We start from the raw sequence: 17,204 nt of genomic DNA on the forward strand, positions 1-17,204 counted from the left end.
TTTTATTTGCAATAAATTATTGTACAAAATATGTGGATATTTACATTTTACCCCAATCCTGTACTTCTACAATATTTGATGAAATAAATTAGGTTAAATTATGTAAAAATTGACCAAGGGTCTTAAATATTGATAATATAATCAGTAAAATCTTACAGCATGAGCCCTGTGGAGAACCTTTTTCTTTTTTTTTGTAAGTGTTGCATTAAATTAATAAATAAAGCCAATATAAATAATGATATAGCTGCCCACCACAATATCATGAGGTAAAATATCATAACATGAGATAAAATTCAGAGAATTTTCATTAGCGAGTATTTCACACAAATGAGCTACAGTCCTTCCTCATAATTTAAAATCAGTCATTTCACTTGAGAAATATACATTTTTCCTTCTTTTTTTGGTGAACAGTCTTATTGAAGCTCCATCTGTCCATTAATCTTCCACCAGCCTGGTTCCATCTCTCCAAGAACTTCCTCTAGACACTGAGAAGACAGATTGGGCAGCGGGGCCAGAGGCTGCTCCTGAGCAGATTCATCCCACAGGCCGCTTCCACTCTGAGAACATGGCGTGGGTGGCGTGTTTTCCAGTCCCATGTCCCAAAACGCAGAATCTGCAGAGTCAGGGGAGGTTGACTTCAAGCTGTTGAGAAATCCAGACCTCACACTGCCATGAGGATAAGGAGGAGGAGGATAGAGAAAGACCTGGCTCTCATCTTTGCTGTTGTTTCCAGTGCCCTGCATTGGTGGACTCCACAGACACTCTGGGGAGGTCTGTACTCTCATAGAGCCCCAGCCAACTGGAGTAACTTCCAAGTCAGAGTGAAAAGAGGAAGGACTCAAGCTAGTGCCCATCAGCCTGTCTTGGCGTGGTCTGATGGATGGAGTGCTGCAGTGAGCTCCACTCGGTGGAAGGCCAAAATTTTGTGGAGACAAGTCAGTAAAGAAGCAGTCCTGCTCACCATCTTCTCTCAGCTGAGGTTGAGAGACGTTAAATGCTGGTTGTCTACTTTCTTTTACACCGACCATGTGAGGTGGCAGGAAAGGACTGGGCAGTGAAGAAGTAGCTTCAGGTTGAGGTGAGCTCCGAGTGGCTCTGTTCTTTAGGGTTCTTGCTCTCTTGTTCTGGAACCATACCTGTTTAAGACAAAAAGGTATGAAAGTTTGATTAAGTATTGCACAACAACAACAAAACACATAGCTTTGATGTTATGATAAATACCCAATATATAAAGAAATGAGGATTTTTTTTAAGGCATGTACCTGAATTCGTGACTCTGGAAGGCCAGTGGCTTGCGATAGACTTTCTCTGACACTAATGCCTGGGTATGGGTCCACGCTAAAAGCCATTCTAAGGAGCTCCAAGTGCTCTTTGGTGAAACTGGTCCGCTTCCTCCTGCCTGCAATCTTACTGGCCTGAGATGCTCCATCTTTACCTGAAGGGGGGAAAAAAAGTTAATTTACAGAAAAAAAATATACATATACAAAAAGTTAAAGACCAAAAAATATATCAACAATCTGGAAACTTAACAGTTTGTCCTTACCAACAATGCTATCAGACCACATGGCTGCAAATTCCTCTTAAATAAGTAACTTTCCTCAGACCACAGTGTAGGGCTGATAAGATTTAAGATTTCAGCTAACAGAGAAGATCAATTTCTTGCTGCTTGTGATTGTGACTCTAAGTACTAAGGCCTGGCAGTATTTATCCCAGAATTCCTTGGTCCAAAAGAAGGTGGAGTTACACAGTCAGAGTTAGAGTTCTGTGACATCCACTAATGAACATCAGCCATTTTCACCTGCCACACCCCAATTCACACCTCATTTCTATTCATACATAACAGCAGCAAACTGTTTTGTTGATTATTACATACACTCTATTCTTATGATATTGCTTGAGGAATCAGCATGTTAGGGCAACTTCCAAAATCAATTTAGACTATATATTTATATAGAATTTGACAATCACAGCACTCTTTTTTTTATTGGCATTAAAAATATAACTTCAACAGAAGCACATAATAATTTCCCCAAAGTAATAATAATAATGATAATAATGATAATAATGATAATAATGATATTAATGATAATAATAATAATAATAATAATAATAATAATAATAATTTGCAAATGTTTTTGAATAAAAATTTTTTTCAATTAAAATCTCTGCATTGCATAAGCTTTTAAAGCTGTAGAAGTATGAAGCCTGGTTCTTTTTATTTATTAATTTAATAAATAATTTATTAATAATGTTAGGAATGGTTTTAATTATAATAATAAAAAAAATATACATGATAACCTTCTGATGACAATGAAAGCTCTTTTTCATGAAACAGTTTTGTGAAACACTTATATGTTATGATTATGATTCAATTAAGCTAAACAAAAAGTGTTACTAATTAAAGTGTTACTAATTAAAATGTTCTTATAATGTAAAATCTACAGTAATATGACAACCAATAATTATTGTCCACAAGAGGAGTGTCAGGACTAAGATCCTTGACATCACCATAGGTTTGATTTATGCAAATAAGCTTGATTAACCTGGTTTACTGAAGATGTGTGGGTGATTGATGTGTTGTTCTAATCCATTCAATGGCTGTTAATGGCCATACATGATCAAAAGATTACATTTCAAATGTGACAGGCCTGATATCTCATGGTCCATATCAAACAGTAGCCCTGTGACTAGTCTTGTTTGGTGTGTTCACACCTTGTTAGGATAATCTGTTCTAGTGATGGATACATTCATTTGCCTTGGCATGGAAGATTAATCATTTTGTCAAATTCTAAACAGTCATGCTGTGAGCATACAATCTCAAAGCTCTAAGCCATGACCTCATGCACATCTACACTGCTGTCATCACAACATGAATAATCACCTTAGTAGCACTTTTCTCATTGCATTTTTGTAGAAATATATCATTTTTTCATTTATTTAATGTAATGTTGCATTAGTGTTTAAATTAAATTGGAAATTAAACTTAGTATATGATAGAGTTGGTATGGCCAGAAAAATAAAAAATGATGACACCCTACCTGTTGAAAATTATTTGTTGCCTCAAAAGAAGTGTTCACATTTATAAACCAAGTCATGTCAAGTTCCATATATTGGTAATCTTGGCCTATGCCTATTACCTCTTGGGTAATCTATTCTATTTTCAAATGGTTTTCTGTGATGATTACTGGTGCTGTACATTATAGGTCAGGAGTACAAACCTGAAGAGTCTAAGGATGCATGTGATTTAACTGTAACACAACCACTAAGCCTGATAATTAGCTAAATGGTTTAATCAGGTATCTTAGTGCAAGGAGAACACCAAACTGTGCTGCACATTGAGACTGCTTACATCCCTGCTACATTTTTTTTGAGATGTCAGAATTGGACACATTTTTCTAACAATGACAGAAAAGGGCAAAACACTTATTAAAACTGAATCAAGCAACGTGAGGTTCATTGTGGTTTAAAACCTGCTTAAATATATGCAACTGTTAAAAGCTTTAAAAGCTGAATATAATCTTCATGCAGCTTTTTAAAGTATAATAAGCTAACCTTTAACATGGGTGACTCATAGTAAAGCTAACTCAAGTTTTAAATGTAAATGTAAGATACAAGTTAAGATTTAATTAAAAATTCGACATGAGGTCAAGTTGCTGAGACAAAACTAGCTGCTGCTGCATGGAGTCTTCAATTTCCTAATAGTCACATCATGATTTCAGTGTCACATGAAAAGGTCTGTCTTTCATTTTAAGAAGGAAGCATAATAATAGTTAATCAAGGTAGAAGGCTAAGAAGCCATCAGTTGAGTGCTGGCAGGTCTAGGTCTCTTAGACTCATGTATTAGCAAGTATAAAGTGCAAAGAAAGTCATATCCAAGTCTTTAAGTCAAAGTTGAGTTCTGATTCTGCGATTTAGGTTACACTAAAATATATTTATTTGAGCATCGTAATGCCTTTTATCTTGTCATTTGTATCGATCACATGCAAATACAAAAGTGTACATACAAATACTAAATGAAATGCAAAATGAATCACAAATGTGTTCTTCATTAGCACTGTGGCAGTGTTGAAATATATCACAAATACTGTATAGAAAAATAGCATTTTTATAAGACATGTCTGTGCCTTACTGAGTAAGAAGGTGAGTGCTAAAACACAACATATTTTCATGAATCTATTAGCTTGTACATGCTGTATAGTGTTAAATTGCATGTTGTAATGTCAAAATATGAATAAATACTTGATATTTAGAGATGCTGGAAAATATATAGTGATAAATATATCTAGATACAGATATAGATAGAATTGTTGACAGACAATATTTAAGGACATGGCCACACAAAACTGCTTAACATGCTTGAATCCTTCCTGGATGTGTGTAAGGGTGAGCTCCTCAGGGAGATCTTGTCTCTGTGTGTGTGAGAGAGAAATGTACACATGACTCCAGTTAAGGCATCAGTAGAGCTGCAAGTCTGTGCAAATAACATTATCCAAATCCACACAGAATTCAATTCAGTTACAGCAGTGCTTCCTTAAATGATTAGTTATTATGTAAATATGGAAATGTTGTCCCTCTAAGAATTTCTTGGCCACATATTTATAATTGCCTGTAAATGTAGTTTATGCATTTATACTATTTATCCCTCTGATGTACACAAATCAACTGGCTAATCTTGTAAAAAGGGTTGCATTATATTAAACACCAAGATAAACTTGGTGAGTTTTCATAACCTGCAAACAGGACATGACCAAGATATCAATCACACTACCAATCACATAAGATGAAATGTGTCTCCAACATTTGAGCTAAGTGATGATGTATCACAGCTTTTTTCCCTCGTCATAATGCACAAATCTACCACACACCACTTTTACTGACATATTAGAGTATCCAATAGTTGACTAGAGTTATTAAAGTGTATATCCCACTACAATTGCTATACACAGTTTCATGAAGGAAAATCACAAAGGGACATACTGTTATAGGAAAATAATCCTTGATGTGGTGGTAAGATGTGCCTCAATGCAACATTGAACTGGATTATGTTTTTTTATAATAGTATTTCCCACTGCACTGTACTCCTTACAGAACAAACTGTATAAGGTCAAGTCAAAAGTCAAAGAAGCTTTATTGTCACTTCAACCATATATAGCAGATGCAGTACACAGTGAAGTGAAACAACATTTCTCCTAGACCAAAGGTAAAAGACATAACAAAGACAAAGTACAGTGATGCAGACAAACATAGAGCTAAACACAGAGATAAAAACTAAACTATACTTAAGGTGCAAGAAAAACTAGACATACAACAGAAGTGCACAGGATGACAAGACAAGACAGTGCAGACAAACAACATATAGCTATTGCAACCTTATTTTTCTTACCATAGCAACTTGCCAACAATAAAAATTATATGTAAATTATTAATGACTGACGGATTATTATTTTTACTAGCTATATTGACATTTAGTGTTTGTTCGTAAGACAAGTTAGTTCCTGTTAGCACTTATATTTTATGGTAGGTCTTTCCCTTTCCATCTTCATTGTTTCCCCTCATTTTCTTTTTAATAATGGAAAGTCACATTGAATTGAAGACAGTCACAACAGTGGCGACACTAGAGACTCCTTAATTATGTCAAATTATATGGAATATCTGCTTTACAGTGTTGTTACTATGAAAACGATAAACTATGGCGTTAATACATTGTTATGAATCTATCAAATGAATTACAGCTTGCGCTCTCGTCTGGGCCGCTCTTCGGAAAAAATTGATCAACACCTTGTGACCATTCGTATTTGTTAAGTAGTAAACAAGGATAATAAACAATTAAAGAAAAATGCCTTTAAAGAGTATTTAACCTGATTGTGTGTGTGTGTGTGTAAAATATCTCAAAGTAATCATGGGGTATTTAACTGTCTTATTTTTTTAAGACACATTTTTAGTTAGTATTAACATTAGCAGGTTGTGATGGATAAATAAGGGATGGCATAATCTGGATGAATTACAGGAGCATTGTGTGAGCAACATTTGAAAGAAAATGGCGGGCTAGGAGCAGACATGGCGTCTCTATCTCTCAGGTCTACCAACATGAGAAAGCTCTCCAAATAAACGAGGGCTGGCTTATACTGTTGTTATAAACACCACTGCAACGACATGGGGCGTATTTGATGTTTACACGGTGTACGGTCTATTTCGAACCCTAGATGAGTTTTAGACCACGTTTTTAAAGTTTCTCTCCGGGACATGGGTGCGAACAATGAGCTAGTAGTTTAAAGAGGACAAGCTAATGAGACTTTCAGGTAGTGAGCTCTCTATATTCCTTCGCTCTGAGTTCCTGCTTCACTACACACACACACACACTCTCTCTCACACACAGCACAGAGAGGCAGCCGAGTGTTACCCGGATGGAACTGTCATGGCCGCCGTCTCTGACCTGCCAGTCTAAAGAGAAAAGAAAGGTAAACGGATCTAAATCGAGTCTATTTGGAGAGTTTATGGAAAGTAATTAGTTCGAACCTTTCCCAGATGTTGTCTGGACAACTTATTTATAAGATCTGCTCTTATGAGAACTTCCGTATGATTCTAATCGTCTGATGTGTTGCGTGGGTGGGGGCGACGTGCTTTATTTTTGGGGTTATTTTTTGTTGATTTAGCACATTTCCCAGGTTGTGTAGGATGACTTTTGCTCGGTGTCTTGTGAAAACATGGCAGATGTGTTTGGTGTGTTGTGGACACCGCTGCGTAGAGGTGAAGCGCAATCGGTAGCGCCATTGGCCATGGCACTTCCTCTGTGTTTTGTGCGTGTTCGCGTTGCACAAAGTTGGTGATTGCCAAATCAATTGAAAATAGCCTAGCTGATATTTTCTGTAAGACACGCACACGGCTTACAGGACACGAGTCATTCTGCCATATACGACGCCGTTAGGAAGAGGGAGTGATCAGAAAGAGCATCCATGTCAACTGTGGACGAAACGTCGCTAAAACTTGATTTCTAGGCAAAATGCTTTCAACTACCATGGGATTAACTAGGTCACATTAGGGTGTGCATAAACTCAGTGATAATGCATGGTCGAAATGCACTTTCAGATAACATTTAGGTGCTGCTGGAGAAGGAGAAGAAGAAGAAGAAACAGCTGGTGTGCAGAAAGTTTCCACATGAACATTCTCAGTTTTATTTGAATGGCACTTTTACCAATAGATATAACCACAAAGCAGCTTTACAGAATTCCTGGTATAGATTTAGATCCCTAATGAGCAAACCAGAGGAAAGCAAAGAAAATGTCCCTTGAGGAAGACACGAGAGGACATGAAGCAAACTATTGTACTGCCCAAGCATCCTGCGTGTATTCTCTTGCACTCGTTTTGTTTTTTGCGTGACCTTTCGTGTTACGTTTGCACTTCACGTCATTTCTTTTACGTGCTACTGTTTTGTTTCTAATGTCTGCTTGTACTGAAGATAAATAGTGAGAACTTTTCTTGTTACACTGTAAGGTATAATGACCATTGTTGCATTGAATGTAATTGAATTGAATTTGCTGGGTGGCGTTGGATAGTGGGATGATGAAATATTCCTTTTCCACAATTGTATACAATAAAGTATACTAAACGTTACTAAGTGTATTGAAAAGGTATTCAGTCTGAGCTGCAATGTCTTTAAGATTATAGCAGCGGTTTTTAAGTGTCTAGAATCTCTAGATGAGATTTACTACTGAAGAAAGGATGAGGCATAAATATAGTTATTGTATATAATATTACGTTTATTGATTATGTCTCAGTTGCATCAGCATGGTATGTTGGTAGTATTATTTTTACATTTGTCTTGCTTAGTCAGTATAAAGGAGTTAACTGTGCTTCTAACTAACTGACAGAAAATACATTATATGTTTGAGAGTTTATATTGATGGAATGAAATCATAGAATGCTTTTCAACACTGCGGCAGTCAATAAACTAGTTAAAAAGTAAGCAACTTTGCCACCTGGTTATAGTGGAACATGTATTTTGACTAAAATAGTCTTGTTGTAGTCACGCTACTAACAGGAACCTTGCTTATTGACTAACTCTGATAGAACCAGAGTTTTTCCTCTTTGTGAGATTACTTAAGTGCATGTAAGCAAGCTTATTGACTTGTTGCTGAGATCAGAATCATTTCGTACAAGTAAACACGTGTCAGCTGCAAGGCTCTGAAAAAGGACATTAGCTAGTCACCACAGCACATGCTTGTTAATGCAAACAACCAAAAAATATACCCTTTAGTAATGTGCTGCAGTTGCAAAGTGAGGATTGGGTTCCAGATTTGAATGAAAACATGCAAATTGTTTAAGAAAGTTCTGGTTAGATACAGCACTTGCATTGTATTAGTGGGTTCATGGCCAGTGAGTTGTGCTGGTTTATTTGACTTCTTTTCTTTTCTTTTGTTCTTTTCTATCTGACTGACTGGGATTTTCACATAGTCATGTCGAATGTTTTTGGTTCTTTTCTTTTAAGGCAGTGATGTGTACATCCTCACTGTGATCTCTTACAGGTTTGTTAAGCAGCATTGATGAACTTACTGTAAAGACACAGCTTGCCAAATATATATATGTATATATATATATATATATATATATATATATATATATATATATATATATATATATATTTATTTATTTATTTATTGTGCCAATTATGATATTGCTGTTGTGATTTTTCTTAAACAAAATATTCCAAAGTTTTCACCAAATCATTTGCTTGTATTTTAATAATTTTTGATACATGCAATGAAGTGTGTGTATATATTTTAATCGAATTGCTCCCAAACTAAAGTGTCAGTATGCTGACTTTTGTGGAAGGGAGCTGGGGGAGCTGGGAGACATTCATACAATGGCCAATATCACATATTTATACTCTGATGGAAGAACATTTTTTTCCAAAAAGGAAACACCTACACATTTTTGGCAGGAAATCACACTTGTCCAAAATGTTGTAAGCTTGACGATATAAAATTTTGTCTTAAATTTTAAATTATGGATTTTTGGATTTGAAAATGTTGTCTAATATATTGCCACAATAGGCATTATTGACTGTTTCAGAATGATTGTGATTGTACTTGCTTGATAATTATGATCCCACTAATGCTGAGGGGAAATGTAATGGTCATCTCTTTATTGGGATAAAATGCAAGAGTTAAATTCAGATCTGGTAGCGGATTTCTTAAACTGCCTAGTTCTAGATAACTTTTTATAAAGTTACTGAAAATGTTCTGCATAACATGTTGGCTAGTTTCTTATTCTATCTGTTAAACATAGTCTTACCCTTAGTGAAAGAATTTGTTTTTTAGTCCAAGTTAATTCTTAGTATGTAAGTTTGTATCCAGCCATATAACTAAAAATAAGATTTTTTTTTTTCTTTTCATTTTCTGTCTGCAGGATCCATTATAAGACATGGAGGCTACTACAGATGACCCACCAAAAAGCCATGACCAGAACGGGGACGTTGAGAAAGACAATTCAGTCGATGCATTGCCACCATCAAAAGAACTTGCAAATCAGACAGAAGACACTGCATATAATGACCTTAGTGTCCAAGATGAAACACAGTCTGGAGAGTCAGGTACTGATAACTCTCACACAGAGAGCAAGGCCTCAGAGAAATCACCATGTAAGCTCCAACAGGGTGCTATTTTCTCTGGAAAAATACTCAGTTTTTGCTGCTCAGAATGTAAAGGTGATACCACTTACAGCCCTAATGACTTGCTGAAACACTTTCAAGGGGCTCACAAAGGAACACTTCCAACATATCCTTGTGATCTTTGTACTTTCGTTACCAACGAGTTTTCATCTCTCCAACGACATCGCATTGGACATCGAGACACTTTGGTTACTTGTGAGATCTGCAACGATGGAGTCCAGTACTCTCTACTGTTGCTCACCAGGCATTTCATTATGTGCCATAGCTGTAATGGACTTTTTCGTTGTAAGAAATGCGAGTTCTCGACCAGAGATGCAGGCACTTTTGTTCAGCACATTCATCATCATAACGAGGGCAGCCACAAATGTGTAAAATGTCCATCCATGAGTCCCACACAAGGGAAGGTCCACTCTGGGAAAGTCCACTCTGGGACATTTCCTTTCACATGTCAGTTGTGTGGTTATGGTGCTGCAAGGAGGGAGTATTTAAGTAAGCATATGACTGTGGCTCATGGTGATGAAATGGATAAAACAAACAGATGGAGGTTGCTCGAGGATAATTCTCGAGTTAATTCTCCAGGACTGAAGTTGCTGCTTAAAAAGAGTCTTCCTGCTGGAGGATCCAGGGAACCACAGTGGATGTCAAAGCTGAATTCTTACCCTGGAGTAGGTCTGCTTGACCACAGTGGCAGATTATTTAATCCTGAGAAAACATTGGAGGAAACACAACAATTTCTTGAAAGAGCTGTGGGTGTGAAGAAAGAGACTAATAAGTGGAGTAAAGGTCCACTACAGAGTGAGCCACAGTGTTCGTACCCAGTTACATCCACTACACCACAGCCAAAGATACAAGAAAATGAACTCGGTGCTGGATCTGGAATTCTAGATCCTGGCAACAGCAATGGGTTGACCGTTCTCATGGTTAAAAATAAAATCTCGATTCCTCCTAACTGTACCACAAAGGTAATGGGCTTTAAGATGGTAGATGGTAAAAAGCATTTAGTTTTAAAAGTCATACCAACAAAACAGGAACCCACTACCAACAATGACATGTCACCCACAAATAATGTTGTTGATGATGAAAAGACTGGTAGCTCCCCATACTCCTCACTGTCTGAAAGATCAGGATCTCTTCTCAGCTTAGATTCTGGGACTAACAAAGATGTATCTGCCTCAGTAAATATAGACACACATAATGTAGAAACTCACAGTGGGGACCAATCACCTTTGTTGGATGACCATGAAGCAAATGTGGAACCAACTTCAAACCAGACTGATGATGAAGTTCTTGAAATATCTGATACATCAGAGTCTTCAGCATCACATTGTGCCGACTTGTCCACAATAAGCAAAGAGTCAGATGTTTATGAAAACCTGGGCAGTGGTTCAGATTCAGAAAATAAATCATTACATCATGATCATGAACATTGTACACATCAGTCCAGGGCAGATGAGTCCAAATCTACACATTCAAGGTCGCCTAAATCGCCTGAGATCTCTCACACAGACCAAACCAAAGCAAAAGCAGCTCCATTAGAAACACCTGTTAAACACACCACAGAATTAGTTTCATGTACTGATGATCTATCATCATCAGAATCGGCTGCAGGTGAGCACACACTTCCTGAGCTTGCAGTATCTGCAACAGATGCCTCAACGTTGTCGCTGGTAGATGAGGTCACTACCCCTCCTGACGTAGCTGAGTCTCATGGTAATTTAGTGGTGAGTAAAAATTTGGAATCCTCTGAAGACCAGGGTGCAGAGCAGATTTTACCTAAAATTCCGTCCCCCACTTTAGTAGCTGAAGAGAGAGAGACCTCTTTTTGTGATGAATGTGAGTCTACATTATCTGAGAACACAGCAACTTCAACCCCATTACCTAATTTATTGAATGGTAAAACCTCTCGGCCTAGTTCAGTCACCGACTTCTCTCCCAGGAAGGATCTACTTGCAGAAAATCTCTCAGATTCACATTTAAGCCCACTGAAAAAAAACAGCCCTAATGATTCCCCTGATGCCAAAGATGGTGTCACAGAAGTTGACACTGTTTTGCAAAATTCCCCAAATCAGGAGGTTTTTAGTTTTCACAATTACTCTAAAGAGACTTTCAGTAGTTCCCCTGATTTTCTGGATGCTGATGAACATTCCCAAGAGGACTTGGAGGAAGAGGAGTGTGAAGAAGATTTTGATGAACTAAAACTTGCTTCGGATTGGAGTTTAACACTGCCTGCCTCTCCACCGCTTGTGGATGAACAGTCTGAGGAATGTGTAGGAAGTGGGGAAGAAAGCAGTACATGTGTTAATGATCTAGCTAATACCAGTGAGAATAAATCGTTAGAAAGAGTGTCCGATAGCGACATAGAGGTTGATGAGTGCGTAGCTACTGTTGAGGATTTACCCGTTCCAGTGATTTCGGAGACTGACAAGGGAGCATGTTCTTCAGAATCCGAGAAAAAGGAAGGGGATTTTACATCTTCTGTGGTTGAGGGTGGTCCTGCAACTTTAAAGAATGCTGCTGTTTTGGGCAAGATACTTGAAGAGCATTCAGATGCTATCATCAACCAGCAGCTTGAGAAAGAAAGGATGGTATCCTCAGCTGTGTTGCAGGATACTAATAGACCTACAAAAACAACACTTCGAATACTGCAGATGCCTGAGGGAAAGAAGCAGATGTTCCTTCAGACTATGGAGAGTCCATATGCTGTGCCTGTCCAACTGACAAGTGGCCAAGGCTTCAAGCTTATTACAAAGTCCTGTGCTTCCAAAGTAAATGTGTCATATGTTAAGCCAGGAATTGAAATGCCTAGCAAAGGTTCAGGGTTGTCTCTCACACTTAACGGAGGTAGAATTGGGATGTCGGCACAGAGTTTAAGTGGAGAGGGTAAAGGTCATGCCTCACTCTTGCAAACAGTGAGCAGCAACGGAGGCCGCTATTTTGTCAATGCTTCTGCCCTGAAAGGGCCTCTCCTCTTATCAGGTACTGTTAAGTCCCCCTCAGAACAGACGGTCAACATGCAGCAGACGTGTTATTTAGTTCAACGACCACTTCCTGTTTCACCAAGTACTGAGTCAACTGGTTCGACCTCAAAGACGGTCCTGACAACTCGCCCAGTACTGGCCATGCCTGTGAAAACAGCTGATAAAGCAGCTGCTTTGCAAACTGGACGGCAGGCATACTTGGTTAGGTATATCTCACCAGCCAAGTCAGGAATACTGGTAAATAGCTCTAATGAGAAGGCAGCAAACCAGGGCAGCCAGGCAAATGAAGGAAGCAAAAGCAGGGTTTTCCTTAAAATAGTTAGAAGTCCTAATGGTACCAGGTTCCTCTCCACTACTCCATACACGTCAGCCAAAAAGCCACTTTATGTGGCCGCAAACTCTCTTCAATCACCGTACATACTTATGTCTTCAGATTGGTCAGCAGGACTGAAAACCTCCAACAGAGCTCATAGCCCCACTCATACACTTATCACCGCAAAGCTTAAAGACATTTTACCAGACTCAGATAGTCACAGTCAGAACCAAGTTGAGGATGGCTTAGTAGTGCAGAAATCACCCTTTTTGCCCATGCATACCCGTCCACCGAGCCAACGGAAGAGAAGAAGAAGGATGGTGTTTGAGGAATCTTTTGAGACATCTCCTAAAACTAGAAGAATGTCAAGCAAGGCCCTTGCTCTGAAAGAGCTTTCGCCGTTCAGCAAGCCAGCAGCAAAAGATGTTGAGAGAACTCTTAGACTTTCTCCGTTCAGCCCATTCCAACAGATCAAATGTCCTCGACAAAACCAGCCAGTAGTGGTGCTAAACCACCCCGATGCTGATATTCCTGAGGTGACAAACATCATGAAGTCAGTTAACAGATACAAAGGGGAAGTCATTAAGGTGGCATTGTCCGAAAATACAGTCAGGGCCCTGTCTGAGTGGAACTTCATTGGTCCAGATGGTACACTGTCAAACACTCCTGGTATCAGTGCAGGGTCAAGACTCCGGCCGTCAGGGAACAAGGTTCGAGAGCGATTTATCTTAAGACTGAAGCTAAAAAAGACAAGAAGAAATAAATATGAGGTAGTGAGGTTGTCCTCCAGCACAGGTTCTGAGCAAATACCAATGTTTAGTTGTTGGTTTTGTGGCCGTGTGTTTAACAATCAAGAAGAGTGGATTGGCCATGGACAGCGGCATCTCATGGAGGCTACAAGAGACTGGAATAAGCTGTTCTAACGTAACCACATAGCTCCAGGAAAAGCCGTCCTCTAATGTAGAAACCTTTTTTTGTTTTGTTTTTTTTTTAAAAAAAAAAAGAATATATATATATATATATATATATATATATATATAGTACTGTTAGATATACTTAAACTGTCTATTTTTTTTTTTTATAGATATCCATTCAGAAGATTTTTAATGGATAGTGTAAGAGAAAGTTTGGTACCTGGTACCAATTTGTATGTAAATATTTTTAACCCCTGTACATTGAACTCTAGACCTTTGTGTATGTACATAACTGAACTGTGAAAACTGGACACACTGTATGTTTATACATGCAAGCAAAAAGATCACTGGTATGAAAGGAAGGTGCTGTCTGTAATAGACCTATTTCAATGCAGTCAGTTAACAGATTTCTCAGGTAATTTCAGAATCCAGTTTATAAAGAGATCTTTTATGTTAGCTCAGAAACCATCTGAAAATATTTTTCATTTATGGTGTGTTTTTAAGTTGGCTGCATACATTAACCGTTGCAAGAGGTCATAGAGCTTATTACTTTATTAATTAGTTTTTTAATTCATTCTTGCGTATAAATACGTCCCTTTTAAAACCGAATCATTTCAATGTTCGTTTTGAACACTGGTCAGTTACTGTAGCTGTAGAAATATGGTTGTGTAAAAGTGATCTAGAAGCAACTGTTTAGGTTCCTGTGGAAGCTGTATTTTAAAATTGAAAATTATTTTCATACACTGTATGTGTGTAACCTTGTTCTTGAGTTTGTTTGTTTTACTGGTGCTATCCCATTTTTTCGTAACGCGTTAAGACTGACCCAGTGTCCTTTTCGTAGCAATAAAGCATTCTACAATAGTTTTAAACATCTTTCTGTACACCCTGCAGTCATTATAATACCAGTTTTTAGTCATCTTTTTTTTTTAAATGCTCTTCTCTCTACTTTTAATGAAGATAAAACCTGCAAAGCACAGTAATGCTTTACCAACAAACAGCATGTTCTGATGCAAACCCACCAAATGGCCAACACTAACTATCTTTTAGATTGGATCTTGTTCTCTTGTTCTACTTGTGTGCCTCGATCTGCCTCAGTTTTCACCCAGTTGTACTTTGTGTGTGGTTTGTTTATTTTTGTGTTTCACTGGTTAAGTGGCAATTACTTCAACACAAAAATCTCAAAAATCTGTTTGTTTGTTTCTTAAGGACTGAAATTTTAGCCTTTGTATTGGCATAGCCAGGTTAAATGTTTGAACTCTATTTGAATGGTTTAACTTCCATGGCTTACTACCAACATCACATAGAATCTGCTGGTCTATATTTGTTACTAATGACTTATGCAAATATAAACTGTTCAAATGGTCACTTTCTGAACAAGTTCTGCTTTACCTCAGGGTTGGCAGCATTTACAATACCGTGTAAAATTCAAAGGCAGGAATTTGTGAAGTTTTTACTTGTCATTTTACTTAAATCATTAGCATTTTGAACTCCTAGAGTTTGCAATGACTTTGAAATATTCCTACTTTTCAATTTTGAAATATGACAATCATTGTTACAAAGCAGTACCATGTTTACCGCTGCTTTGCATTCTGATTGCTATGCCTTCGGTTTTTAAATGCAAAGTTTGAAAATGTCCTCTCTGTTTAAATCTTTTCACTCAAAAACCTCTACCCTTTATTCTGCTCTTGTGATCCTTCCTTACACTACCACTACATTATGCCATCCACAAGCAGAAAGCAGAATCCTCTCACATGCCAACATAACCGCAACCAAATACTTTTTTAAATCATGAGGCAAAAAAAAAAAGAAGCTGTTTGGCATTTAATACTAATGTCGAACAGGTTGTTTGGGTTTGCGATGTGAAAAACAAATGTATTTTTTTATGCTAAGTGCCTAAAATGTGACGCACCAGGTCGACACTATATTGTACTGTATTCACCTCTTTACAGTTCCTCCTCGAATAAATGTAAATACTTTGAAAGAACTTTTGTGTATAAATCTTCTTGTGGATGTTGTCCGACTTGGAAATCATTGTGGAAATGTATATATTTTTAATTACATGAGCTTAATTGGAGTTTTTCTTTGAAGTAGAACTGCTTTCAGCTCACTAGGGGGCAGTACCTGATAGTTATTGGACTAGCTGAGTCAAATGGAATGCAGCCCTGTACTTAGCATAATTGCTTTCAGTTCTTTTCCTGCTGGCACATACCCCTCTACCAAGCCCCTGTGGTTTACACTCCCAAAGGACTAATTAGAAGAGTTGACGGTGTGTTTTAATAATTTTGATATAGGTTCTGATTTGTATTTGCTTCACTTTAAATAGATAGGTGAGTCAGGGTAAGGGTGAGTAAAATGAAAACCTTAAAGTGTGACAAACTGGATCTGATCATTATTTAAATTTTTTTCTAGAGGAATATGGAGATCTGAGACACTTGTACTGACTGAAATGGAGATTATGTTGGAAAGAATTATACACTTTTATGTTCCCTGTTTGCAACACCAAAACATTTTAATTAAAAAAGATTATGGTTAGGTTTTCATCTGATTCTCCTTGTCTATACACAATTTAAAAAAAAAAAAAAAAAAGATTAGTTGACCGTTGATAGCCGATTGGTTTTGTGCACTGTAATTCAGTGCCAAGTCCCTGAGTGCTAATATGGCGCTACCAGAGAGAGGGAAAGACAGTTCTGCAGGCTTGTGCAGGATATAAATAGGTCAGGCTTATAGCAGTGCTGTCTTTCTGACTTCCTGCCCTAGAAGTGGTTCAGACTGTGAAAGTGGCCTGGATGAACGGGGTGATTTCATGAGAAATGGAGTGCTACAAAACAGAAGGGGGGGGGGCTAAAGAAGGAAGGAAGAAAGAAAGGAAAAGAAACTTCTAATTAGATTACATTTTTTGCACAGTTAATTAGAGTGATGAAATCATTGATGTTTTTTAGTCTCTATAAATAGCTGAGGCTAGAACAATGTGCAACACTTATCTTTTTGCTGTTACAATTGTAATGCCCATTCCTTTGTGTCCTAAATTGTGAATTGGTGCAAAAAACCATGATTATTTTATTATGCACCAAATGGATGCTACTGCTTAGTCTATCTGCATTATATATAATATGTTTCTTGGGTTCATATAGTGGATATAACAAGTCTATAGCCCCTGTTAAAATTCCATTTTTCGTGATGGGGGAAAATAAATAAATAAATAAATAAACAAATGATGTTGGAATGCCCACCAAGAATGTTAAATAGCAACCAAAAAAACCCAAGCAGAAACCTTTTATGGCAATAGAAAGTATAAACTTACCATAGCCAGGTTGCATAAGTGTTTACACAGC

General features: G+C 37.6%; 2 protein-coding genes across 2 annotated transcripts; one reads left to right on the top strand and one right to left on the bottom strand.

The window, feature by feature from the left end:
• Positions 1 to 413: 413 nt before the first annotated feature.
• Positions 414 to 1,565, bottom strand: mxtx2 (mix-type homeobox gene 2). The gene is made up of 3 exons (XM_058406360.1): positions 1,544 to 1,565; positions 1,263 to 1,435; positions 414 to 1,136 (listed from the first exon to the last, which is right to left on the bottom strand). The coding sequence occupies exons 1-3, from the start codon at positions 1,563 to 1,565 to the stop codon at positions 414 to 416; spliced, it is 918 nt and encodes a 305-aa protein (XP_058262343.1).
• A 4,572-nt stretch (positions 1,566 to 6,137) lies between these two features.
• Positions 6,138 to 15,856, top strand: si:ch211-214e3.5 (zinc finger protein 518A). The gene is made up of 2 exons (XM_058406602.1): positions 6,138 to 6,458; positions 9,406 to 15,856. Exon 2 carries the CDS (start codon positions 9,421 to 9,423, stop codon positions 13,879 to 13,881), a length of 4,461 nt encoding a protein of 1,486 aa, XP_058262585.1. The 5' UTR covers positions 6,138 to 6,458; positions 9,406 to 9,420; the 3' UTR covers positions 13,882 to 15,856.
• The last annotated feature ends 1,348 nt before the right edge of the window (positions 15,857 to 17,204 follow it).

The sequence above is a fragment of the Hemibagrus wyckioides genome, linkage group LG13, assembly GCF_019097595.1.
Source record: "Hemibagrus wyckioides isolate EC202008001 linkage group LG13, SWU_Hwy_1.0, whole genome shotgun sequence".
In the NCBI taxonomy this organism is placed as follows: Eukaryota; Metazoa; Chordata; class Actinopteri; order Siluriformes; family Bagridae; genus Hemibagrus; species Hemibagrus wyckioides.

Coding starts and splice junctions, on each gene's coding strand:
- mxtx2 (XM_058406360.1), bottom strand. CDS start 1,565: ATGTGGTCTGATAGCATTGTTG. Junction 1,436..1,543: donor GTGGTCTGATAGCATTGTTG/GTAAGGACAAAC, acceptor TCCCCCCTTCAG/GTAAAGATGGAGCATCTCAG. Junction 1,137..1,262: donor TTCCAGAGTCACGAATTCAG/GTACATGCCTTA, acceptor TGTCTTAAACAG/GTATGGTTCCAGAACAAGAG.
- si:ch211-214e3.5 (XM_058406602.1), top strand. CDS start 9,421: ATGGAGGCTACTACAGATGACCCACCAAAAAGCCATGACCAGAACGGG.